This window comes from Eretmochelys imbricata, chromosome 8, assembly GCF_965152235.1.
Source record: "Eretmochelys imbricata isolate rEreImb1 chromosome 8, rEreImb1.hap1, whole genome shotgun sequence".
Classification (NCBI taxonomy): domain Eukaryota; kingdom Metazoa; phylum Chordata; order Testudines; family Cheloniidae; genus Eretmochelys; species Eretmochelys imbricata.
Genome location: NC_135579.1, coordinates 95,802,498 through 95,830,133, shown reverse-complemented (window position 1 = coordinate 95,830,133; position 27,636 = coordinate 95,802,498). Strand labels below are relative to the sequence as shown.

At 43.9% G+C, this 27,636-nt stretch overlaps 1 protein-coding gene across 7 annotated transcripts in view; it reads right to left on the bottom strand.

Moving 5' to 3' along the window:
- Positions 1-4,178: 4,178 nt before the first annotated feature.
- Positions 4,179-27,636, bottom strand: part of SSBP3 (single stranded DNA binding protein 3) — a 140,071-nt gene continuing 116,613 nt past the window's right edge. For 2 of the 7 annotated variants that reach the window (XM_077825135.1, XM_077825141.1), the window contains 13 exons: positions 24,927-25,007; positions 24,163-24,222; positions 20,576-20,642; positions 20,400-20,476; positions 15,445-15,533; positions 15,242-15,290; positions 14,382-14,417; positions 13,747-13,801; positions 12,038-12,108; positions 8,514-8,592; positions 7,614-7,642; positions 7,174-7,275; positions 4,179-5,990 (listed from right to left, as the gene is read on the bottom strand). In XM_077825135.1, the coding sequence (XP_077681261.1) occupies positions 5,961-5,990; positions 7,174-7,275; positions 7,614-7,642; positions 8,514-8,592; positions 12,038-12,108; positions 13,747-13,801; positions 14,382-14,417; positions 15,242-15,290; positions 15,445-15,533; positions 20,400-20,476; positions 20,576-20,642; positions 24,163-24,222; positions 24,927-25,007 (825 nt within the window). In that variant the 3' untranslated portion in view covers positions 4,179-5,960. The remainder of the gene's footprint in view (positions 5,991-7,173; positions 7,276-7,613; positions 7,643-8,513; positions 8,593-12,037; positions 12,109-13,746; positions 13,802-14,381; positions 14,418-15,241; positions 15,291-15,444; positions 15,534-20,399; positions 20,477-20,575; positions 20,643-24,162; positions 24,223-24,926; positions 25,008-27,636) is intronic. The other 5 variants (XM_077825136.1, XM_077825137.1, XM_077825138.1 and 2 more) reach the window with 5 other exon arrangements.

Below are 27,636 nucleotides of genomic sequence, written 5' to 3'. Positions count from 1 at the left end.
GGCTCGGAAGCCAGACGAAGGGCGGACTCCATGAGGAGTGCCCATAAAACGAATGTCCTGCTCTGAGTCCGGGCCGAAGGTTTTTACAAATATGGCATTTATCCCTCATGTGTGGTTCCCCCAAGCACTTGAGGCAGCTGCTGTGGGGGGTCACTTACCGGCATAGGCCTGTTACTGTCCACACAGGGCTTAAAGCTGAGAGACTGGGGCATGCCCTGCCTGGGGCAAAGTCCCCACTGGGACTCTAACATCTAACTACACTTAACACTAACTACTATAAACAACTACTTACAAGGCCCTAAGGCTTAAAGTGATAAATACAAAAAACTGCTAGCCCTTGCTATGCAAGGAAAGGTGCTCCAACTAACCACCCTGGGCGGTACGAAGGAACTGAGAGGGCGTAGGGCTGGCAGCATCCAATATACCGGCGCATAAACGCGGCACTCAAGGGGACACCACTGCCCACCCTACGGATACCACTAAGGCAAAAATCTCAGATGACCACGCACATGGGCATGTGCATACCTAGGATGGAATCGATATGAGCAAGCACTCAAAGAGTAACTTTACACTGAACAAAAAGTCTGGCGTTTGCAGTCTCAATTTAAGACAAATCTGCAGCATTGGGCGAGATGGGAAACAAATCTAAATGCGCAAGTCAAAGGTTTGTTAGAAACACAAATACTTTCTGGTTTTCACAAGGGTAACTTACCCTGCCAGTCGACCCTTATGCTAATGGACTTAGTAGACAGGGAGATTTTTCTTGGTGTTTTCTAAACCACACAGGAGTTTCAGTGCAACAATTCAACCGTGTCACACAGCTCATCTTGCACTGAGTGGTCTGTGGGTCATCAGCAAGGAAACCCTTCCTGGGGATGCAAAGACATTTTGAGAAGCAAATCATGGGCTGCAGTGAGCAGAGATGGGTCTAAAACTGATTAAACCGTCTTCTGCAAAAACACCCCCCCCTCACCCACCCAGCTAGAACATTCAGAGTGTTGCAACTGGTTCCTGGTTCAGGGCTTGTTTTGCACAGCCACAGTATACCATTCTTACATGATACAAGATACAAAATATGTTCCCCCTGAAGAAAAGCTCTCCAGAGAGCAGCATTAAAGCTGCATCACTCTGTTTAAGAGAGACATTTCCAGACCATTTATTAGAAAGGCTAGTTCAAACCATATTAAAGCTTTCCACAAGCAAAAGGAAAAAAAGCAGGAAAATTCAAGTCAAAACTTACCTTCTCTATGCCAATCAGTTATGAAAAATGGAGAGGACAAGTGTCAAACAGTTCACAACAAATGATTAGCAGTTATCCAGCATACAATCCCTCAGTTATCTAAAGATTGAGAAATCAGAACATTTCAGACAAGTTCTGAAGTGCAGAACCTCGGTAAAGTTTTTTCTCTTCACAAAAAAGACGAATCCTAGATCTGGTAATAGTTGTTCCACCGTAAGGTCAGAAGGTCATGCAGAAAAACATTGATGCACCTTGTCACTGTTCAGGGTAATTGCACCTGTATTTTGGGCTCTAGGCTCCCAGCCATCACCCCTCTTCCGTAGAGGCCATCTCTCCTCTGCCTGACCAGGGTTTTTCCAGGCTTCAAAGTTCCCTGCTTATACCGATATCCCCAGCAAGCCAGACTGCCTAAACAGGCCAGCATCTGCACTTTGCTCTCTCTCCGAACGCTATGAACAGCTGGCATTGTCAGCAGTCACAAGTTACCAAACAGCTCTTTCTATGCAAGCACATTTATTCTTAAGGTAAAAGGCATTTCAGAGGAAAAAAACATTAAAAACAAACCCCTGCATGCATGCTAATAAGCTTACCAGAGATCACCCCAACTCCAAAAAGAACTCTGACAGGAGCCAGTCCTTCAAACCCCACACTGGGGGTTTTCTGTAGTTACAGTTCACAACAGCCTTAGCTCAGAACGAGAACAGTCACATCAAAATCGGAGAGAAGAGCTGTCACGGAGTGTTTTCTTCAGAATAGCTACATTAAAGATTAACTTGTATTGCAATATCACCTGGGAATTACGGAACCCATTGTGCTCGGTGCTGCAGATTGGGTCTTTTCATATTGTGTGTGTGGGGGGGTGAGGGTATAAAAAAGTAACCTTCCCCTTGGAGTTACACCAGTACCTCCACATGATGTATGTGAGAACAGCACATGCTGACTGGATGTTTACGATTCGTTAAAAACAAAGCTGTAAACTTAACACTCCAATATCCTTTCCTCACCTTCAATCAGGATTTTGTGCATCTCCTGCAACAAATGCTGGCCACAAATAAAATCCAGCTCCTTTTCCTACATTCTCCACTTTGTTTTGAGCGTTTGCAGAGCCGGTGCTAGCCCATTGGGGGTCCTAAGTAGGAATATTTTAGGCTTCCCAATTCTAAAACAGACAAGCTCTTATAAAAAGAGAATAGGGGGCCCCCTTGAGCTGCTTGGGGCTCTCAGCAACTGCTTAGTCTGCTGATGCCTATCACCAGCACACACAGTTTGATGTCACCTGGGAGCTACATTGTAATTGACCTTGTCTATATTTGTGTATAAAGCACTCCCTGCTCTACAAATGGCAAACAATCAACAATTGCATGAAGATGAGACCCCTGAAAGGGAAAAGGAGGAATTTTCAACTTTTTTTTTTTTTTTTAATGAAGATGGATACCTGGCATACACTTAACACAATTTTCCTAGGGTGAAATTCTCTCTCAGCCCACAAGCCAGCATGAAGCCAGAGTCTGGGCTGTCTAGCCTACAATCAGAGATGGCGGCAGCCCAGTTAGGCACGCTCGCATTAGAGCTTTAATCTAGCTCAAATGGCTAAAAATCACAGTGAAGCTGTTGCAGCGTGGGCCTCAGGGCTGGCTGTGCAAGCCTGCCCGTAACACTGGGTACATACTTGCATCGCTAGCCAGCGCTGGGGCCCTGTGCCACCACATCTTCATGGCTAGTTGTAGCCAGGCTGGCTAGACTAAAGCTAGCGTGGGTATGTCTGAGCTGCAATCACACCTCTGATTGCCATGTAGACTGACTAAATGGACTTGGCTCATCTTGCTCCCACCTGCATAGCAGGCAGTGGTGCTCCAGTACGACTCCTCGTGCAGATCTAATGGGTGCCCCACACGCCCATCTGCACTGGCTGCTAATGGGCTCAACTTCCCCAGCAAATATAGGGGGGGCAGGAGGACCTTTTCACCCCACAGAGTCACAGGGCCTTCTGTGGTGTGGAGAGCCTCCCGCATGCAGGGAATCTCACTTTCCCAATGAGGCTCCTAAAGGTGCTTTTAAAATACTGACATCCACTTTTAACAGAAGGGTCCCCAGGCCCCATCAGTTCTCTCCCAATGAGCACGCTCACAGGATGGGGAATTGTAACATTCTTCCAATGGATAAGACACATGCCGTCCATCAACATTTCAGTTTTAAGATGAAGAAACGCTGACTTCGACACCCCCTCCACCCGACCTTACTGTTAAAGCTTCCAATCCCAGCGTGGCTGGAGACAAGCTTCCAGAGATATTCCCACAGATCGGAGTCCTTAGCAGGCATAGCCCAAAGGAAACTATCCATACCATGGCATTCACTCATCCCACTGCCCCTGCCCCGGGGGCCCAGGTTCTACGCGGCACCTCCTGAGAGGCCTAGCTCAGGAGGTGCAGCTTGACTTTATATCACCTTGGTGCAGCCCAGATTCTGGGCCACTCCGTGGGCTGAAATGGCCACTGGCATAAGGGGTTTTTCTAATTTATAGCCGCCTCTCCAAGGCGGCGGTGTAGCCCAGAACCCATTGCTACGGGCACACCTCTACACTAGGGCCCAACGGGGCGGGGAAAAGAGCACAGAGCTGCTTTCCTCCGTCTTCTGTTGCTCTGGGCTGAAGGAATTCTCCACCAGCCCCTGAGCGGCATCTCTGCAACTGCCAAAGCAGCGGATAAAAGCTGGGGCTAGGATCTGCCACCCCTTCTAAACCCTACCGCTCTGTCTGGAACCGAATGTCTAAATACAAGTTCCTTGTGGGGGAGGGGTTAAAACGGCCCATCCTCAGTAGATACAACTCGCCCGCCGCCCCCCAAAACTGTACAGAAAGTGTTTGAGTCATTAGAAGAAAAAAAAAAAGTGCCCAGCTTTCTCATGGCAAATCCCAGTAACAAACAGCAGAGACCTGAACTCAAATGTTTATGTTTATATTTATTACAGCATGGAGGGGGAAAAAAACCGTTTCATTCAAAAACCATCCCATACCAATGAAGACAATAATTTAGCTATCCATTTTAAAATACATTAAAACCGGTCTGTCATTTCTCACTTCAAAAAACAAAAACAAAACAAAAAAAGATGATCCATTCTGGAGACCACGGATGTATCAGCAATACAACAAATCTTCATTTGATTTTTTTTTTTATTTTTAAATATTAACCTGACTGTAACTATGAGACTGACACCCTTTTCCCCCCCCAGCCCCCCCCTCACCCCCCCCCACGACCTTCTACAGGTAAAGCACAATTAAAATGCCTAGGAAAAAGAAGGCAAACATTTAAAAAAATTCATATGACACACTAAAAAAAGTTTGTCATCTCATGTCTTGCAGTCAGAATAATAAAAACCAGCCAATGTTCCCAAAAAACATCTCAATGAAGGGGTGCAGAAAAAAAGACATCCCTTTAATAAAACATTATCAACAAATATCGTACACAAACTACAATGTATAATAATTACTTTTTTTCCCTCTCTTATTTTAGAACCAGACTACAAGGTAAGAAAAAACACTGAAACAAGATACAATGTTCTCAATAATCGGCACAAAGGGAAATCCAGGGAGATAATATTTTACATAATGTGATATACATGGATCAGAAGTGGAGATTTATAAAACAAAGACCAACTACAGGGTAGTGTAATGTACATAGATCCCAGACTCTGGCGAGTGTCACTTTAACATGGTTGGTTGGTTACTTTTCTGTAGTCACCTCTACCAAGAGAAGAAAGGTAATTTTTTCATTTTTGTCTTTATTTTTTTTTTTTGTTACAGAGTGAGCCTACAGAAGAGCAAGTATACATTTGAACAATTACTTTAAAATATCTCCATCCAGTTCCAAAACACATACAGCGAAACCCTGATAAGATCACATCTTTTTTTAAAAAAATACAAAACCAAAAATCAACAAAGATGTTAGCTTGAGATCACAGTTACAAAATCCCAGGTCAGATTAACCCTTTCTTTCTCTCTTTTTTTGGTGGTAGTGGTGGGGGGGAAATATAGCTCAAGGATTCTCGCAGGGGGAAGTACTGAACTCTCCTTGTATTCCAAGAGGGGGAAAAAAAGACTAATACAGTGCATGCCACGGTCACAGATAGTAAGATCACAATTAATTCTTGAGGATGTGATCCTATGAGGGGCCAACTGCATTAACAACTTTCTATGAGGTGGAGGAGTCTCTTCTGGAGGAGGCGGCGTTGTGCTGCAAACAAGAAAAACAAAAACAAGAACACGCCTTCCGAACAAAAACCGCCAATTGTAAACTGTCCAGTTTATTTTCAAAAAAATAGGACTACAACAGAGACAACATGAGATTTCATATCTAGACTAGCTTCCTGGTGTAGCACAGCACAAACATACAACAGGTTTAAAAGAACAAAGCAAAGAGGTTGGAGTTGGGTACTGGAGGCTTCCATTTGTTTCCCAAAAAAAAAAAAAAAAAAGTGTCATGTACATATATAAATCCTTCCGCACAAGAAGGATCTTGTCACGTCTTGAAATATTTTAAGTTTTGTCCTTCATGTTTTATGGAATAAAAAGTTCAGCCTTTTTATTGCATGAAACTAAAACTGGGGTTTGGCCCCCTCGCGTCTCTCTGCCAATACACCTAGCTTCTTCTTGCATAATTTCTTTTAGATCCTCCAAATGGCAGCTGACTCTCTTTATCCTGGAGAAGAGGAAGGGGGAGGGAAATCACACACTCATCGTCATGCTGGGGGAATACTGAAAGAGAGACAAGCACAGAATGAGTACTGGGCAAACAGGACTGAAATACTAAACGCGGCCAAGGCCAGGGAAGAGGGGATATGAAAGTAAGACTCGGGCTTATGAAAACTATAAAGCAACATAATTGGATGTAATAAATCAGAAAGATAGAATATGCTAGAGACTCTTAATTTATCAGCACATAATCCGCTGCATAATGGTCTTTCCAGGGAGAAAATAAGCAAAACAGTATGGGGTAGGAGGCAATTTAAATGCATGCATGTATATAATGCTAAATACAGTGAGAAAAAAAGAGGGGGAGCCTCTTGCATCTGTAGAGCTTGAAATCCATCGTGAAAATACTCTGCAGATCTCAAAGATGCGTGCACATTTGTTGGCAGCTGAAAGCGAGCATGGTTAGCGGTGTCTGCTCAGGGGCAGCTCGGAAACAGCAGGGGGTGTTGCAAGCTTGAGCAAAACTGCTCTTAAGCATCAATAGGGGGTCCCAAGATTAGACCTGCAGCTTCCCTGCTGTTCCAAACTGCAGCACAGCTGTATACGGAGGTTTTCACAGAGCGAAGATGTTTGTCTCTAGCTCACCACAATAGCTCACTTTCACCAGAGTCAATTTCACGCACACGATGGCTAGAAAGGGGGCCAGCAAGGTTTATTTACACCTTTATTAAAAAACCCTACCAACTGGGCACAGAGCCGGGTTACACAAGCACGTGACCCTACTGCTGTCATGTTTTTTCTCCCCCCTCAGCCTCATTTGTTACATGCGGTTGCCATCTTGTCTAGTCTGCATGCTTTTTGGTTCAATACCTTGTTCAGAAATAGATCTCAAAATGCAGCGCAAATGGCAGGGAAGATTTATTATCGCTACTTTTTGTTTTTCGCTTGGATAGGGGTCTCCAAAGCACAGAGGTTAAGCAACATTCCCTGGGTCAAACAGAAAGGCAGTGGCAGAATCAGGTTTAGGAACCAGGGCTTCTCCGCTCCCAGCCCTGTGCCGAGTCCTCTGGACCACAGCTAGATCTGTATTAAATGACAACATGCTTTCTCTACGATCATCAAAGAAAGCACGATCACCTCTGCCCCTCCAGACCTCAGGCCCCACCAGGAAGCAGAGACAGAGCCTTATAAATTTTGTGATCCCAAAAGAGAGGGGGCTTAGAGACTGGGTGTCTGAGCAACTCACATTGTCATTTTGGAAGGAATGGAGGAAGTTACCTCCCAGTTCACCATCATCTCTCGGAGTGCCCGGGGGGTTGCTAATGCCACTTATGTTGTTTGGAGAATTCTAAGGAGACAAAAGAAGGAGAAGGGGAGTATGCCTCAAATACGTCACTGAGCACAGACTGGCAAGATCCCTCGCTAACGACTGTGAGCAGCCGGTGGGAAAACAGGAGAGAACGGCTGTGTTTTATACAACCTTCTGTTCGCGCCGAAGCAAATGTCTCATGGGAAAGGGCTACAGGATGGGAGAAAGCCTCTGGTGTCCCTCTATTGCTCCCCCTACATTGGGGACTCTCCAACCACACACACAATTTTCTCACTGCTGATGCTTTATGAGGGAAAGACGGACTACAGTTGAAAGGAAAATGATTCACCTTTACGGTCACCAGAGTGCACACTTACTTTTGGAAGTCCATCTATGTCGCCTGACCCTATCGAGAGAGGGGAAGAAAGAGAACTTTTATTTGCAGGTTAGTGACATTCCTTGCTCAGAGTTAATGCAGTTCTCCTTGGCTAGCCCATTCAGTGCTCGAGCAGGTGCTGGGCAGGTGCCTAGAATGCCATCCAGAAACAGGAGGCGGTTGCTACATGCAGCTACTCCAGGGCATTGCTAGCAGCAAGCAATACAGGTCACAGCTGTGTTAATCCCACACCTCTTAACATTTGCCTCTGGTAAAAGGGAACGGTGGGGGGCCTCAGCTGCCTTTCCTTTGTATGCTGGCCTCCAGGGAGTGGAGGACGGCTCACCTGACTGCAAAGCGCTGGGCACTCTTACTGAATGGCACTAGAAAAATGGCAGGTTAGCTGCAGGGGCCTTGGCTCTCCCTGTGGCACTCGGACACTGATCAAGCTATAGCATAGCTCCTAGAGCAGGACAACATAGGAGACAGACTCTAGGTTAATGGTGGCCTTTCTACTGCTTTCAATTAAACACCAACACTGGTTTTGCGTTTAAGCTCCTTTTCTGACTGAATCTATCAATGCTGCTCCAGTGAGACTGCGATAGTGCTCCATGCTACAACAGAAGAGTATCCAGCCACGTGGGCGGACAGGCAGCTGGCAGGTAGGTCAAGGCAAAAGAAGGCTGTGTGGGGTATGGGCCGGAGGAAATAGGGTGATTCTCAGACCTCTGAGAGCTCACAGTGCTCATGTGCCTCCAAAAATCACTGGCTAGTACACCAGGAGCAAGGCAGGAAAAGCCACCGGACAATAGTATCTCCCTCACAGAGCTCTAATCAGCATTAAACAGCTTGTTAAGGGTCAGCTCTAGTGCGCTTCCCGCTCAGCCAACCTTGAGCTTACCTAACGATCCATTCATGTGATGTGGTTCCATACCGCCCATGCCTCCCATTGGGCCATCAGAACCGGGCCCCATTGGGAACTGAGAAAGGAAACAGCAGAAAATGTAACCCCAAAATAAGAGACCCGTACTCCTATCAGCATCAAGCACACCAGCCCTCTCACTGGCAAAGATGGCCTCAAAACAGAGCAGAATGTTCTATGATCCAAATTTTGCCCAGACACGGAAAGGTGACCTGGCTCCTGTTGGGCTGGGAAGCAATATCCCTTGAAAACTTATCCGCCTCAGGAAAGTTACAGTCTTGGTCACTAAGGCTACGTCTACACTACAGAGCCCACATTGGCACAGCTATGCCTACACAGCCTCCAGCGTAGACAGAGTATGTGGAGAGAAGGAGTTTTTCCGACAGGGTAGGAATACCATGTCCACAAATGAAGCACTCTTCTGTCAGCACCATTGCATCTACCTGGGGGTTTTGCTGGCATGGCTACATCACTAGGGGGTGCAGGCGGTAATACTTTGGTCCAGTTCTGGCTGTTGGATTTAGTGTGCGGATGGTGGTGTGGCCTGTGACATACAGGAGGTCTCAGACACTTTGGTGGTCCCCTCTGGCCTTCGACTCAATTACCCCCGACTCTATAGCTACACAGAATAGCAGGGCTCTGGTTTCACCCTCTGCGACCTCCACCATGAACAGTGTTTACAGAGAAACTAATATCCCTCCTTTGGGACCATACACCCGCAGTGGACAGGGCCCCCCACCGTTCTGGAAATAACTCACTGTGGCAGGCTGACAGGACCTGAATCACAGGGCTATCAAGTCAGCCAAGACACCCAATGAGGCAAGCGGGTAATATGACGGGTGTCAGGCGCGATAGGGAGGGCTTCCTTTCTCCCACCTGGTTTAATGCTCTAAGGTGCTATGGTGAGCGGGGGTTCAAACCCCTCTTCCAGAAACACAGTCACAAACACACAGCAGTGAAACCCGTGCTCAGACACATGCGTGTGACCCTTTCACCCCTCCTGCCCCGCCATCAGACGGTCTGCCCCAATAAGAACGGCAGGGAGGGCGGGGACATGCACACATGTGGTGGGTGACCCCCAGCTGCCTTGTCAGCAGCACTCAGTGCTCTCTCAGCGGACAGAGGCACACACGCAGTAGCACAATGGTTCTGCAGCTACTTTCCCACCCGTGGGCACGGGCAGCCCAAACAGTTACACTTCCTTGAAGCCAGGAAGTGATGTCTAAAGGGCACACATTCTCCCCACCAGCATATCCCCAAGTGAACCAGCCACTATAACCCAACGCGGGGGTCAACATGCTGTGCCCTACGAAGATTGGCTCCCCCCATTTCACTCCACTGTGCTTGTGACATCCTTCTCTGGCCATGAGGGGGTGTTCCAAGATCACTGCATGGCAAAACCACCTCTCGCCTGAAGAGTGCGCAACCTGATCTACCATTGCAAATCCAGGCCAAAGATCTCCTGCCAGCACATTTCAATGGCCGGCTGAGAGAGCCGGCCATATTTCCTTACACCACCGTTCATCTTCCTTCCCCCAGTGCTGCTCATTCCCAGGGATCAGTGAGGCTTCAACATGATCACCTTAGCTAGATCCACCCCTCAGCCCCCTGTGCTGTGAACGTCATCCATCTGGCTGCAGGGGGAACGGATGAGCCTCCCTTTGGGGCCTACCCATGCAGCTCCTCAAGTCAGACAATGGGGTTTGCTCTTGAGCAGTCTGAAGCCTGGGCGTCAAGTGCCTCACATCTGCCAGGCTCCTGACCCACGAGCACAGGGGTGCGAATTGAACCCGGCTCTGCCATTTTCCTGGTGAATAAAGCCATCAAAGCTAGCTAGCAACCTGCACTCTCCATACCAAGCCGAAGAGCACTCCAGGATTCAGGCCAACTGGCAGCCTCTGCTCAGGCAAGGCCTAGAGACCCAGAGTACCAGGCCTGCTATCGGGCCGGATGGAGGAGCACTCTCCTCACTGCTGTACAGCTCCTCCAAGCCAATGCCGTCAGCTCCTCCCTTACCGAGCACCGAACCAAAACAGACTTCAGGTGGAACCGTCATGCTCTGACACACCCACCTTCTGGCACCACCATTTCTTTTTCTAAGTGGATGGGTGCGATGTCTTCCCACCCCCCACACCATTCCTCCTCAGCACACAGACAGGAGTGATGGATCCTCACAGCTGATCCAGCCAACGCAGCCACTTATGGGTACCACACTCCCATGCTCCACACTGAACAGGGGCAGGCAGATTCAATAACGCGTCACCTCCTTGCAGCAGGGCCCACCCTCGTTGGGAGACTGGAAAGCACCGAGCACAGAGTGGGCACTACTGTAAAGAAGTGGGGGAAGAAGGTTTTTGTTTATCCTCATCTCCTCCCTCATTTTGTTTCCCTGTCCCTAAATCTGCAAAGATCACATTACTGGAAATGGCCAAGGGAGTTCCCACTCGAGTCACTTTACCTTCATAAGCTGAAGACAAAACAGAGTCAAAACCAGCAAATATCTGTACAAACAGACATGCAGCCAACATGGGCACAAAAACACCCCCAAACCCGTCAATAATGGGTTTGACATCTTACTGTTTTATGTGCCAAGCTGCAGCACAGAATGAAGCTTCAGGGCCCAGTTATAAAGCCCCTTAAGGTACATCTACGCAGCCAACACCCACAGCTGGCCCAGGTCAGCTGACTCAGGCTCACAGGGCTGTAAAATTGCTGTGTAGATGTTCAGGACCCTGCAAAGAGCCCAAACACAACCGTTTTTAGCCCTGCAGCCCAAGCGCCATGAGCCCGAGTCAGCTGACCCAGGCCTAGCCACGGCTGTGCCACAGGTCTTTTATTCCAGGACAGACATACCCTTAAAGTCAAGAAAAGTCAATCTGGTCTGATCTTTTTCACCTGCAACACCCATCAACATCACAATGAACATGGCCCTCTTCTCTGCACTTCCCCTTATCCAGTTCATTGATTTGGGCTGCGATTGTCAGAGGAGCCCAAATCCCACTGAAATTCAGTTCATCCCTTGAAAATCCCTACCTTTGGGTCTAGTCAGTTTTGCTGTTCTCCCCTGAAGAGTCAGCTTTCCCTTTGGCGCGAGCTTTTGTTATTATATACTCACCCTCCCAAGGGGGAGAGAGAGAAAAAAAATCTCTCAAATGATCACAAAAATCCACCCACGCTGACAGAGGGATCTCAGAAACAGGCAGTGCTTGGAACCAATTTTTGAAAACGAGTAGTTTATAAGACGACTGTATCCCTTTAAATGCGACTGCTAACTGGATGCATTACTGACATGATCTTGGCCAGAGCAGCATGAACAGCCCCATTTTAATAAGCATAAAAAATTAACAAAGTTGATGAAGAGTTAATCACTTTCTGATGGTTTGTTTTATTTCTATTTTGTAACCAATGGCTGAAATCAATTAAACTGCTCTACCCTCAACTGATGAAGTTAATTATGATTTGTTATGGTATCTGATATGTAAATTATTAGAAAGCAGACTTACATTCGATCGACTGCCTCCAGGCGGTACTGGATTAATCATTGTGTAGATGTTGTCACTTGAATTGGTTGAATCTGTAGAACAGTGAAGCCCAGTAAGTCAGAGTGATTAATTCATTTCTTAATTAAAACAAACTCATGCCACTTGAACTCATTCTTTTGTATTTTATCACCTAAAATTCCCTGTAAGTACCACCATTTTCTGGCTAATTTGTATTTAATGAAGATTCACAAAGTTTTTAATCACAGAAATTCAACTGTGAAAATAATTCAACTACTGAGAATCACAGGGCTTGCTCGTCAGAAGCAGCGTAGAAAGATAATTTGCTTCTATGTATCACTTAACACCTCAGAATTATCCAAACATTATCCAAGATTATTACAATACCGGTATTAAAAACAAATCCCCGAACCAGTATGGAAAAGGAACCTGGGTCTTTATAGTGCACATGGTAACAGACAAACCATTTTAATCACGTCACAATACATAAATGCACGAATTACAAGTGTGCTGCAGCGACAGAATACTGGGGGAGTGACTAGCAGCACCCATTGACATATGGATTGTTTTATTATGACCTAGTCTGAAATGTAGGTCAGAGTTCTCATAAAAATGCAGAAGCAGAAAGACAGTCGTAATATTACATTTTAGCTCCACCCCTGCAGCTGTGAAATACCACAGTTACAGAGCAAGGCTACTTCCCTGGAGCCCACCCACCCGCCATCCCCTCCGATTGATCACTACAACAATTACAAAATCAGCCTTGCAAAACTGCCAGAGAAATTTACCAGTCCTGATGCAGAATCTACATGCCCACCTTTATGTGGGGAAGGAGAAAAAAAAAAAAAAAAAAAATCAATGTGGGAAATTTTAGTGACCCATCCAAAAAACAAGAAATTTGGGGGCGAGGGAATTAGCCTCCCTGTGACAAGCAGAATTTTGCAAAGCTGTTTTCAAAAGCCTCTGCAAGTCCACATTATAAATCTGACCACCACAATGGCAGCCTCCACAGCCTGACTTGGTCTTTTTGAGGGAGAAAGCGTCACAGTTAATGTGTGTGGGGGAAGAAGGGGCACACGAAACATTTGTAGTAAATAGAGATTGGATTTTTTTTCTGTAGCCAATAAACAAAGCCAAGGTTAAAAATAGTATTTTATTTTATTAAAGAGCAAGCGGTAGCTGGGATGTCAGCCCCTAAACAGTACAAAATGACTCCCTCGCTTTTTGTTTGCTAACCAGCCTGAAAGGAAAGACAAATAAATAGAGTCAATTTTTTATAAGGACGTTTTGTCAAAGAACAAGCAGCATTTTGCACATTTCTAGTGAGGCATGTAAACAAGGCTGGTTCACTTTAGTAACACGGAGATTAAACGTGAAGTGACTGCTGCTTCTCAGGGAGACAAATCCGGACACTGAGAAGAGCTCCCTCCTCTTCCCTACTTCATATGTGCTCACACGTGCTCTCAGAGTCCCCTCCCCCGCCCCCCCCCACCGTGAATTTTCATCCTCTTGAAACTCAATCCTGGGCGGAGAAGTGAATACAAAGCCCCATCCTAACAACCACCAAAAGCTTCTTTCAATACGATTGCACGTGATCAGAAATCCAATGGAATGGCAGCTGAGCGTGAGCTGAGGAGTTAGGAGGCTATCACTGAAAACAATCAGCAAATTTGGGTTTTTTAGTGCTGAATTCGTCGGCTGTTGAATTTTACCTGCAGGACTAGGCATGATCGGTGTTCCTGGAGGACCTCCACCACCAGGGGGCCCCTGTAGACAAGATTAAACACACGTCAAAAACCACTGTGATAACATATACTGCAATAGGTCAGCATGATCCTGCTGCTGTCAGCAACAATGTCTCACCTTGGTATTCAGCCAAGCATTAATCTCCTGCTAAAACCTTTGATGCACTCTCCTAGCCAAAGTACAATGCTTTGTTTAAGCCTCGAGCAAAATCAGAATTAAAAAAAAAAAAAGCATCTGAGAGGTGTATATGGGAGAGAGTGGAAATCATTTGCAGTGTCCACGGGACCCCTTCTAAAACATTTTTTAGATTTACAGGAAAGGGAGGCTGTTCTGGGTACTCAGAAGACACGCAGATTTCTAGAAACAAACATTCTTACATTTTAGAATTTCTGCCTCTACCCAGACTTCTGTACCAACTCAGGATAGAGGGACATGGCTACGCTATATACGTTTAACTCACACCGAGAATCTATTTATAAGTCCGAATAAGTTATATCTACATACACATGTGTGTGTACAAAGAGTCAATGACCTGTAACGTATATACTTGAAATCTGACCACAAATCTGGCTAGAAATAAGAACTCGGCCCAGGAACTTACCACGTATGTACCAGGCGATGAAGAAGAATATGGAATCTATAAACAGATCATAGGAGAGAGTCACCTATCTGAAATGCAGCATTTCATCAGTAATATCCCGATTTACACATTTAACTCGGGTGCGCACATTCTGCTTTGTCAAACTGAAGCGGAAATTCGGTTGAATTACAGTAGTGGCCTCTGATGGGTTATAAATGCCCACCATGCACTGAATATGCTGGCACACAATATTTCACTTACCCCGTCCCTAAAACCCTACTATTGGCAGGATATAAAAAGGCAAGAATAATTAATGGTTCAAGAGCAAGGTTGTGGGTGTTCTGCACTACATCAGACACATCTGTGGTCACCGAATGACCAGGCTGCTGCTGGAAGATCCTGTCTCCTTCCTTCCCCCTACTTTTTTTTTTTTTTTTTTGTGTGTGTGCGCCCACAGTGCTGCACAGTATCACACCTTTTCCCTGAATCACAAAGAAAATGGACAGAAAACTGGCTAAGGAACAGATTAGAACAAAGAAACACAACTGTAACTTTTAGACACACCAAGGCAGTAACCAAATTAACGGAACACTGTGCAACATAAAAATCTTCTCTACTTAGCTGGGTGCTCGCTGGGAAGCACTCGATGGTATGGAGGATGGTGAATGTTTGCCTGGGGGTTTGTCCACATTATGGGTATAACACTACTCTCCTGTCCTGATACTCAGGCATGTCCACGTAATACCTGTACACTGGCTGGCTCGAAAGACGAGGCTTTAGTCAGAAGTAACAAAAGACGCGAGAAGGAAGTCATATTTGAAGAGATGCTCATGTACAAACTTTTGCTCTAGTCTAATACTGATAAAAAGACAGACACTTACTGAATTAGCACTGCTAGGATTAGGCCATGGTCTACCAGCTCCCGGGCCCCTAGAGTTTAAATGAAAAAGAAAAGCTTTTTATACATGGCACGTCAAGATACAGCTCAACAGCAATGTAGAACTGGGATTCCAAAGTAATTTCAAATCAAGGGTCAAAGCTGCTGTCAGACACCAGAGTTAAAGCATCATGGGTTTTGCCTTACATGTTAATTCCAGGCATGCCGGGGCCTAAAGAGTTGGGTGGAGGTCTCATTCCGCCGCCATAGTTCTGCAATGATAACCAAGGATCAGTCTACCATAACGAGAAGGGAAACCGGAGAAGAAAAGAGAAGGGAAAAAAACAAACAAACAAAAACAAGAGGGTTAGTTTGTGAAAATGAACTTTAATAAAAAATTAGATGATGATGAACATACAAGCAATTAAACTTTAAAATAAAACAGGACTATGGTATCTTTCCATTGACTCTCCGCAAGACATCACAGGCTGTTAAAGGTTTATACAGAAGCCAGACAGATTTTGCATTATGGCTTCCCTATTGCAGACTGGAGCACAGCACTGGGTTATCCTAAGCCTGGACCCTGCCCTCTGGGAGTGGCCCACTTCAGAGGAAAGAGAATGCCCCGGCCAACCGTGCAATACAATTATTATGGAGTGAGGGAAGTTCCCTCCCAGCTCCAGCAGGCATCTCAGTTTCTGGCCTGTGGTTTTTCTTTTTCCCCCCCTTTCTTTTGTTTGGGGGTGGATGGACAGAGAAAAAAAAGTATCTGCTTGAAAGATCATTGCTACAGTGTAATGAGCAAGCAATGGGATGCACAGAAGAGATGCCAACAGCATGAACGTTTGCAGTAGCCTTCTAAATACGGAAAAGCAACCTGTCCTCCTAGGGTTACATCTCAAGCTTAAAAAAAAGAAAAAAAGATTGGTCTTAAAGTCACTACAGAACAGTGTGCATTTCAGACACGCACACGCACGCACACACAGATTCACAGCCCGCAGAGTTGCAAGGGAAGGGAAGGGACGGGACTTCGATTTTCCTACAGAACTGTTCAGATTGACCAAGTCACTGACTCGCACCTCTTCATAGTCAAATCTGATGCTGCGTCAGCAAGTAAAACCCAAACGCATGCACAGGGGGTGGGATGGAAGGTGACATGCAACACAGAAATGCTGTAAACAACTCAGGCACCTGCTCTCCTTTCTTATGTCACCCCCTGGCTTTGCCTATCACAGGAGTCTCCGATCAGTGTACCTGATCTTATAAGAACATATCTATTGTAATGCCAAGCCAGAGAATGCTGTGGCTCCAGGAGCAGGAATCCTCATGCTGAATTTCTCTGCCTCTCTCCAAGTCAGTTGCCCATCACCAACGGATCTGGGCATGCCTTTCGCAGTGTGCATCAGCCTTGCTAAATTCTTCTTATCCATTCATTCAAGGTAAAATAGCATTTGTTTCTTCTGTGCCTGGACCAGTTTATTTCCTCAGCAGTTTTGCAAGGCTGGTTTATCTAGGAAACCACCACTCCCACACACGGAGCTAAGCACCCATCCCAGCAAACCACGACTGTAAAAGGGATAAAGAGGAGGAGGATGTTGACAGCCAGCAACTGGGAAAAACGGTGCAGTCACTAGATGAAGTGCCTGATCAAAAGGGTTCTCCCTCAGACTTGCTCTGCGCTCCCTGTGTTTGCGAGCATGGCAGTGCAAGTCGCTTACGCCACCCGTTTCAGAAAACGCAGGGGGGGTTTCCATTCAAGGAGAGGAACAAAACCTGTGTGGCTCCCGGGTTTCACAGACACAGACTCCCATTTTCCCCCTGCAAACTTCTACTCACTCAACGGGTTTCCCCCATCTCTTTGAGAGAGCCTAGAGAACTGCCCCCCTCCCCCACTTTAACTTGACTGTGCGTATTCCTGAGGCTCTGTATCCGGACAGCTGTCCCTCTGGGACTGGAATGGGACAACTTCTATTTGTCCCCAAAGAGCTCTTGAGATACACTTACGCCGCACATGGCTAGTTCCCCTAGCATGGGTATAACAGCAATGGAGACCACGAGGTGCTGCTTAGGCAAACAGAGTAAGACACACTCCTGAACCCTCTGGGTACGTAATCTCCCCAAAGCAGGGAAAGACCCCAAGGCTCTGGCAGCTTCCTGCTGCCTCCCCGTGCCAGAGCCTTTCCCCGACATGTGTCGCTACGCATCGCCGTGTGGACACAGCCTGCCTTTCACAGTGGCGTGTAGCTCCATGTATCCTACATGCCCTCCCAAGAGGCATGCAGTGTAGATGGAGTCAGCGGCTAAGAGGCTCTCTTCTCGCCACGAATGAGGGGATAAATGGGGTCTCCAGCAAATTCCGTGTTCGTTCCTAGGACTGGAGCTGTACCTAATGCTTGGCAGTGTAGTACTCCACTAATATTTTTGATTTACACCAGTGAATTTGGGGTTGGCTTATTTGGGAAATTTGGTTTCTCATAAGACAGAGCATTTTGGGGTTTGTTTTTTTTTTTGGTTCCCCTGCCATCATACCTTTATTTGTAACTCAAAGCACAACAGCTAGGTCAACAGAATGGTGTTGCAGGAGTACAAATATTTCATTATGGTCCCAATTCAGCAAAGCACTTAAGCATCTCCTTAACTTTAAGCATGTACTGAAGTCCCATTGAACTCTTTGGATTTAAGCCCACGTTGACATGCTTTGCTGAATTAGGGCCCATTATCTTATCTACATGCATACTTTTAGGAGGATGAAAAGGGTTACCCGAAGAGGTCACTAGCAAATCTTAACTGATCAAATCTCAGTTTCTATGCTGAACTGCTACATAAAACCCCATGTTAAAACTTAGTACTTCTAATTGGTGCTGAAAGAAACAGCCAAACAGGCCAAAGAGTTTTAAAGCTGTTAGAGAAAGGGGAAAAGGTGCCTTTGTGCTGAGAAGCTGGGTGTCAAGCTTCAGCAAAATGTGAATTAAAAAGGGAAAGTTATAAACCCTTGGAAGCCTGTATTTAATAGAAGCACTGACACATCTAACCTCAGCAGCACCAACAAATGCCTTTTTACTGTTCACAGAATTAACGCTACAATCATTAAAAAGAGAGATCGGAAGTCAAGAGTTTAAAACATGATGCTAGATTGTAAAAGATGACTGGTTTTCAGTTAATATCAGGTGGCTGGTACATGCCTGCAGGTTACCGTTGGTTGGATAAAAATGTATTCCATACAAATGCTTATTAAGTAATATTTTAGAAGATCTTGAAAAAACACTTCGGGAAGGTAGTGGGTGTGCAGCATGTACACTGATTTATTACACACAACAAAAAGGGTGACTTGTTCAATATTTTTGATTATTTCATGCACGCACTAAAGCTTCTGGGCATCTGCTTCTTGAGCATTTTGGGAAGACTCAAAAACATGCCAACCGGCTGATGAGACTGCACGTCCATTTTCACAGGCTTGCACTTGTTTAAAGGAACATTAAACAAGGCGCTCTCTCTAACGTACATGCTCTAATAGTCCCGGCATAAGAAAGCAAGCCCTAACACTCAAAACTTTCAATACCACCTGGGACTGGGGAAAACCTATACAGTGCTTGATTAAAATACAACAGCTTTCAAGTTCCATGGCAATCACCTTGGTTTGTCCAAACTGCTGAGAGCACCCAGAACTTTCATGGCACTTTTTGCTTGGCTGATGCAAGTGCAACAGATGCAGACTTTTGTAATCATACATGTGGGACTATTAAGTGCTTTGTTGTACCAGTTCCTGACAGTGCCAGACCATTAAAATGTATAGCCAAGCTATTGGAATCTAAGCTTGCCTGCAAAGAATGCTTGGGATTTTTTCTGAGGTGTGGGGAATCTAGCCGAGTTTCACACCCATGCCCAAGGAGAGGGATGTACATTTTTATTCAATCAACTTTTCTCCCTTCTTGTCAGTATTCAATAGTTTCTCATAAGTTAAATAATTTCTTAACTCTCTTCACACAAGACCCCTTTAGCTCAACAGCCTCCTGGGAAACCTGTGCAACGCACATTCATTTATTCCAGGGTTACACAGCTCTGAAGACAACACAGGAAACAAGAAGCCAGGGAGGATAAACCTACGTCCGAGATATGGTAGTACGTTGTTTAAAGTCTATCACAACAAACAAACAGGAGTGAGTCAACATAGTAGCATGCAAATTCACTTGTTAAAAGGAATCAACACAAAGACAGAATAGATTAACCCAGATTTACTTCATTTAAAATTTACTCATAATTGGACTGGTTCCCCCACTCCCTGATATGTATGCAACCAAAGAGGGATTTGGCATCATTCAGGAATTGGAAGATTTTGTCGGATGTCGAGCTACTACTCATGCTAGTGAAAATTCAGAGGAGAATGATATTCCGCTAACACTAAAAAAACAAACTGAGGATTCTTCAGTAACGCCGATGCTTAGCTCCTACCATAAAGGAAACTAACAAGTTCGTTGAATCGCCTGGGAAAGGACAAGAGCTTCTGAAATATACTTGGGAAAAAGTTACAGGAAAAAAAAGGAGTCAGAATTTTTCTGTAGCTCATGAGAAGATCACTCAGCATATCCCACTTTGGGGGAAAATCCCTAAACCTCATCAGCAAATTTTTCCCTCATCGAAAATCCCCAATCTGAAGTTTAAAGGTAAAATTGGGAGAGGGGAAAGAGGCAAGCGTTAGATTTATCCAGGAAACAAAGAATGGCTTAAATGCCAGAGAAGTGAAATAGTCTATTGAATAGGATAGGGAAAAACAGAATACAGAAGAGGGAAGCTTTATGTTCCCGTTATAAATGGCTTACTTTTTTATGTGGGCACTCCCTTTCTGAAGTGTTATCAAGGCAAGTTGGATAATGCATTCACCATCACTACGTGGTCACAGCTAAACAGCACTGCCTCCAACTAATGAGCAAGAGGGGCTTCTGCAATATCCCTAATGAGGATGCTGAGCTCTGAAGATACAACTGTTGGAACGCGGGCTTTCCAGCTGCAATGCGCGAATGTAAAATGCATTCGTGCTAATGGAGAGTATGTGAGAAGAACTCCCAGCTCTTTAAACCCCTAGAGATTGTTTGGATGATGTTTTGCTTATAAACTTTATGAAGTCGTAAGATGTTATTTGGCACTGGACAGGAGTTTAAGTTTACCTGCGGACCAGGACCCATGGGGCCCATCCCTCGTGGAGGATTCATCCTTTGCATTGGTCCTCCCATGTTAGGGTGCCCTGTTGGGAGTAGAATCAATGAAGTCATTATAGCAGAGTAACAGTGTTTGGCCCAAAGCCAACAGAGAGACACCTTCAGGCATCCTTGAGCATGTTTACCTTGTTGTCGTGTAGGGTCCATTGAATTGGGCAGCAGTGGCTGTGTACCAGGAACAGCCCCTGGAGGCTAGAAAAATTGGGGGTGGGGGGGAAGAAAAGGGGGTAGGGGGTGGGGGAGAAGAAAAATAAGCTCTCAGATATGTAACCAAAATATGTAGTTTAAATTCAAGGCTTTAAACACAAAGAATTCAGGTGACGTGGTCTATTTTCTGGGAAACGAGGGACTTGTCATAACTTCCTCTGCTTACCCACAGCTCCTACCTGTATACATCTGTGGAGCCATCTCCCATGACGTGTTTCTCTAAATCCCTGTAATTTGCCCAACTTCGATTTCCTAACCCTCCTACTTTTGTTTCACAGCCTTTAAAAAAACCACCCCCAGTTCTCTTGTAATACTTCACACTACTGTACTAAAGGTCCAATTCCAAGCTTCTAGTTGTAAGTAAATAGAAGGAGGGGACCCACATGGCTGTCAGGATGAGAGAATGTCTGATCAAAGCACTTCAGTGAAATGATACTGATGCCAATGTAATTTCAAGGTATACACTTGGCAAATATGCTATGTAAATATATTAAAGTTATTTATTTGCCAGTGAAGAGACATTTCATCTGCAAAGATGATTTTAAAAATTACTGAATAGCTTATGAAGATGGCCTTTAGGACTACTAAAAATGTATATTTACTCATTTCCTAGTATCCCGAACACTGTATTTCTTTTTTCAAAGTCATACTCCACTTGGACAACAAATCTAAAGTTCAAAAGAGGACTTCCATGTACAGCTCAGTGCAAATACAGAGGGAAAAAAAACACAGATACCATACACCTTGGGGAAGCAAACTGTAAACAATTTTGAAACACTGTTGCTTTTCTTTTATTTGAATACCAACATGAAATAGATAATGCTGTAAAAATTTAGAGACTCTCCAATAAGGAAGGATGTCAGTTTACGCAGACCAGGCAACACATCAATGCCATGAGTAGGTAACTCAGGTAACAGAGGGAAGGTTTTCATTCCAAATCTTTATAGATTTACAGCTTGGGAGACAGAAGTAGGAAAATAATAAACACACTTTTCATATATGGTTCACATTGCTATTAACGTGTTTCTCACCTAATCGTTACTGCCTCATTTCTTGTTTATTTGGCCCTGCTGTAATGTTTTTGCGCCTCTGGATCTAGCCAGTAACCTAGCTAAGTTGTGAGAGTATTTCTCAATGCAGCAGGTTTGGTGGTGGGTTTTTTTTTTTTTTTTTTTTTTGGTTTTTTATTTTCAAGTCAAATTAGTTTTATCCTCCTCATTAACTTAAATTATCAAGTGTATAAAAACAAAAAGCACAGAACACCGAGATTCTGAAGTTGCAACATTACAAATATATCCCTCACAATGCCCGTTCACAAACATTTCCGGTACATCATTGCAACTTGAGATCGAAAGGAACCATGACTCCACCTTGACGCTATTAGACAAAAATCAAAATAGTGTTCTACAACATGTAATTTGTACAAGACTAATATCCAGAGCACTTACAGATAATCCAGCATTTTCCTTGTGCTGTCCATATTTCAGCAGCAAGAACTTGGGACGTCTTGCAAGCCTGATTTAAAGGGACATTGTAAAACTGCCCTTTACAAAAAGAGTTGTCTTTCTGCATTTCACCAGGCCTGGACAGCACAGATTGACTTGTCTGTTTAACTTCTGCTCCTAATCAGTTTCACTTTCCTGTTTTCTTACACTAGGCAGAAGCTAGAACCTCTAGCTGGAAGCTAGAACCTCTACCTAAGGAAAATCTGAACACACCTGTGCACTCTTATGCATGCACATGTGAGAAAATTGTCGCGTAGCCATTCTCAACTGGTGGGACATCATCAATAGTCCTAGCAGGGTGTCAAGCAGCTGATCTCATCCTCTGGTCTTCCATCTTTAGGTAAAAGAGATGTGCTTAGCCACTTGACTTCAGTCCTCTTCCCTGAACCCACCGTGCCAGGCACCAGAGAGCATGAGATTAAGGTCCTAACTAGGGGGAGGTCCTCCATTGTAAAGCACTCCAAAAAAAAGTTACATGGAGCTGCCTAATCAGTGTCATTTTCCATGTGCAGGTTTCTCATTGCAGGGCTGAGAGATTTCACCAGCACTAATGAGGATGAGAATTCAGAGAAGGTGAAGGAGTTGTGTAAAGCCGGGTGGACCTTCCTTCCTCAAATCCTCCCCATTCGCTCCCTATAACCCCAAAAGAAACATACACTGTCCAGGACAGGCTTTTGTGTTTTTATTTTTAAAGATTCCTCACAGCACAGGGAAAAGCTGGAGTTAAGAGTTTATACTGGTTTCAGTGCATTATAAGAAGTTTCATCTTATTTAGTACTTGGTAAGATAATCAGTGTTTATCTCTACCAACACAACACTTTGGGAACCAAATCGGTCTCTTGTAACTGACAAGCTTGTTGGCTGTAAGACGGATTTCTCTTTCACAAGTTTTTCTTACAATCAGACAGCTAAACAGAGATACAGGGAAAAAATGGATGCCTAAATGTTTCAAACAGAAAGAATGCATATGCACCATTTGTGAGTGAGTTCTGGTGACCGAAAGTAACAAGAGCACCTTACTACTGGGGGAAAAAAAGTCATAGCAAAGTATTAAAAATTAAATGGCGTTTTCTAAATCATATTTATAAAACAGTGTTTTAACAGACAGCGTAATGCACTAACAAGAGTTACAAGGTTTATTTTAAAAGGTCTTCCTTTGTTAACAGTAAAGTGACATCTTATTGGAATAGAAACTAAGTAGGTAACTATTTTTCTGATGTACTTTGTGCTACACCTTTTGCTAAAAAGAAACTGAAGGAAAGTAATTGGTTAAATTCTTAGCATATGCTTCAACAGGATAAATTACAACAAAATGCCACAATCTTAAAACTCCTGCACATAAACAGGCTATGTTCATAATTATATGAACAAAACTCCATTTTCTTTTAAGCTGCCATAAGGAAGAGGATAAGCACAACTAAAATTTAACCCTGCAGCTGATCGAAGTGTTCTGGTGGATCATTTCTCTAACAGCAGGATTATATGCATCACTTTAATTTTTAAAGATTCCAGGGAAAATTTACATTTCAAGCTAGCTTTGTTGTAAACCATCATCAGTCGCATAGCATAGTTTTGTTTATATCAGCTGAAATCATGGGAGACAGTCAGGGAAAACCAAGAAGTTGTGCGATTATAAAGGAGAACTCAGAACTGCGTATTACATGGAAGCTCTCTTGATAGAGAAGAAGCTGTTGGCAGTGGACAGAACACAATTCCTATGCCAGGTCCTGATATTTACATTTATGTGACGGAGTTTCTACCAGCAAATGGTTTCTTGAGATTCAATGCATTACAAACCCTCATGAAAAGCGGAGAAAATGTTGTGATGGAATTTGTTAATCAGTGAGTTAATGTTATTTGAATTGTGATACCACAAAGTTGTCTAAGAATATAAGAAACCTTCAGCTCTGTGAAAGTCTGGTTTTCACCCCACTGCCAAAAAAAGTTTCAGTTTAAAATCCCCCATTTAACTCAGGTAACAGAGGAAGGAAATACAATACCTGGTTTCCCATTCTGATGGGGGGCCGGGGACCTCCTGCATATCGCGGTGACATAAAAGGCTGTAATTACATGAAATTAGTTCAATGACAGGATGCACTCACAGCATGGAGATAAAGAGAATTACTACATTCCATACAGACTCTGGTTACAATCTACACATTTTTCTGGAGAAATCTCTTTTTTAAAAACGAGTTGGTAAAAACAGATCTTCACAGTCCATTTTTGTATTTTTCACAGATTTATTTTTGTTGGAGAGATGGTTTAACATACTTGGACAGTACTATATAAGGCTGCTAAAATTAGTACATGGGAGACCCTGACTATTAGACACTTTCCAAGTGAAAAAGAAAATTGGTAAATGAAGCAAAAAAACCCAATGCCAAGAACCAAAAGCCAAGCACTTAAACCATATATTCATATCAGTGCTATGAATGCAATTTAAAAAAAACACAACACAAATTAACAAAATTCTCACACTGTCACAGCTATGTATATTTGAAACTTACGAATGGACTTTCTAATCCATTGTCAACTGAACATACAAAATCAAAAGGAAACAAGCATTTCATATTGGCGCTGGCATGATGTTGGAAGAATAAATTTGAGGATCAGACCCCCAGCTGGCGTAAATCAGCGAAGCTCCACGAGGATCAAAGGAGCTATGCTGATTCACATCAGCTGACAATCAGACCCAACAAGCTTAAAGAGCAAAATAGAACGCAAGCCCCGTTATCAGTGGTCTACATATTTCTAGTGTCTTTACCTGACTGTGGGGTCCCATCATGCTGTTAGGATTGTGAGGTGGAGGCTGTGCGTGTGGCGAGGGCTGAGAACCAGGTGGTCCCTGTGAGGTCAGACAGTAGAAGGAGGTTATAGATTAGCACATGAAAGCGCAGAAAGAGCTAAAAAGGATTTACTGGTGGATCTGTTTGTAGGGAGGCCAGTCTCGTTTTAGCTGAGTTTCTATTCATTTGTAATGAAAGAACAACGAATAATGATATATGCAAAAAAAAAAATTAATTAAAAAAATAGAACATCTGTCAAAGCACACCAGCAACCTTACAGTAATGGTTTAGAATTCAACCAGTCTGCAATGACAAATACATTTGGATACGCTTTAAAAAAGTGTGTGTATGGAGAGAAAAAAAGTCTTCTCCACTACCCTCCCACACCTTCCTGAAGGTAAGGAACACCTTAAAGGGCTTCCTTTTGATTTGTGGGTCAAATGGTTAATACAAGGTATTAAAAATAGTGTTGAGGCAAAGATCTTGCTTAGAAGCACATCCCATGTTTGTGCCAGATATTTAAGTTGAAGCCTAGTTTAGCTCCAATAAATGGATGGCACAACTCCAACCCATTTCTACATGCAGGGCTGTGTTGTTACCCTTAAAGATGCAATATCCTTCCTCAAGACGAATTACCTAAATGATGCAAGTAAAGTTTCTTTTGAGTAAAGCGATACTAAACATGTCTGGGGGAAAAAAGAAAGATTAGTTCATGTAGCTTTTAACACCACAAGACAGCAGTTTCTGACATTTTGGGGTTGAACACCAATTTTCCCCCCCACCCCCACCCTTTAAAGCATGAAAAGAAAGTTTGTTTGGAAAATGTGAGCTCTGAGCAAGAATACACTGATGCATGTTAATGCAAAAAAAAAAAAAAAAAAAATTCAAGTCCAAGAACTTGTAATTGGTATAGAAAGCAAATAAGCCTTGTAAGTATGTTATGTGAAGCAGCCACACACTTCAGGAAAAGCACAGCAGCAGATGTTCTATACCTGCCACATTACTAATTTCAACAAGTGTTCGCCTTCTAGCTGCTGCCAGCAATGGCATGGTTTGTTACCATGAGCAATTTTCTTAATTAACAGACATTAATTAGCCATTTAGCAATTTTGCAAGCATTTGTTTAGCAGCTTTCCTAAACATGAATACCACTGTGATAATGGTACTGATTAGAGGGGTCCCCTAATTAACAGTACAGGGAAGGAAAATTGAAATCACATAAATTAAAAAGGGAGGGGAAGTTAATGAAGGCAGGACATTTGCACCTGCAAATCTTTTGTACTACAGAAACTTGAGTGCAACCTAAATAAAGTAAGAGGAATTTTTTTTAAGTGTTACACAGAAAGACACAGCCACAAAGATTAAAACAGAACAGCCCTCTGTCAATCTTCCATGTTTAGTTTATATGCTCATATAAATGAATCTGTTGCATTAACAGGACATACATAACTAGTACTACCTTGTAATTTATAACTAGTACAGTAAGGCAAGAATAGTTCTCTTACCTCTTCTAGATTCACTGTTCTTGGCACAAGTATTAACTCAGAGTTGCAACACCCCACCATGCCCCACCACCACTTCAAAAAAACCCCTCTGAATATTTCCCCCTGCTGGCATGTTTGCAGAACTGATGTCACCCCCTCCCCAAAGAAATCCTTCCAAAGCAGAGGAGACAAAGCTAGAAACATCGCAATCTGAACCCCAATCATTTTGTTTATTTCACTGAGGCCCTTTTAAACATTCCCTTCCTGAACTGAAAGAGGAGAAAATCCCATAATAAACCAACTATCTACTGAATACCTACTAGACAAGCACAGGGAATGGAGTCTGTCCAGAGTAATGGATCTCACTAGGAGAAATCAGTCACATGCAAAAAAAAAAAATAATAAATCTCATTTTGCCTTTCTTCTGTGATGGATCCACTATGCTAGACAGAAGTCAGACCTCCAGGGAAGCTGCCAGTGTGATCACCACCCATGTGAAGAAAGTAAATTTGGCCCCGGATCCTGCAATTGACAACATGCAGATGGACTGTTGAGCCTGTGAAGAACTCCACTGGAGTCTATGAAGTCCACTCAACATGCTGCAAATTGCAGGACTGGAGCTTAGTGAGTAAGTAAAACAACAGTCACTACAAATAAAAGAAAAAGGTGATTGTGGGTCAAATGAAAGACACCACAGAGAAACCCTTGCTAGTTAAAACTGCCTCAAGATTAAAGAGATCCTTTATGATGTACATTCAGGTAGCTTTGAGCTCAAAAATGGCCATTTCCCACAAGAAGTATTCTCTATTTATAGATTACACACCACTCCCTCTTCATCCTGAAAAACATATGCAGAACAGAGAGACGGGCCTGTTGCCCAAATACTGTATCCAAAGAGAAAAGACCAACTCAATTTCGTAACGCTCTGGGAAAGAAGGAATTGACCACAAGTTGGGAAGAAACCTATAAGACTGCTAAGAGGGCTGATGTTTCTCCATCCAATACCTTGCATCTTTGGCAGAATGAACCCCAATCTCTACAGCATTTCCTGGTGTGCTGATTCATCTACCTGGGGAATGGGATTGTTTGTTCGCTGTGGCGAAGCGAGAGAAGGTAGCCGCTTTCATGAGACTGCCCAACGCCATGAGCAAGGCATTACACCTTCCCCCACAGATGAGAATGGTTCAGATAGAAATTATTAACC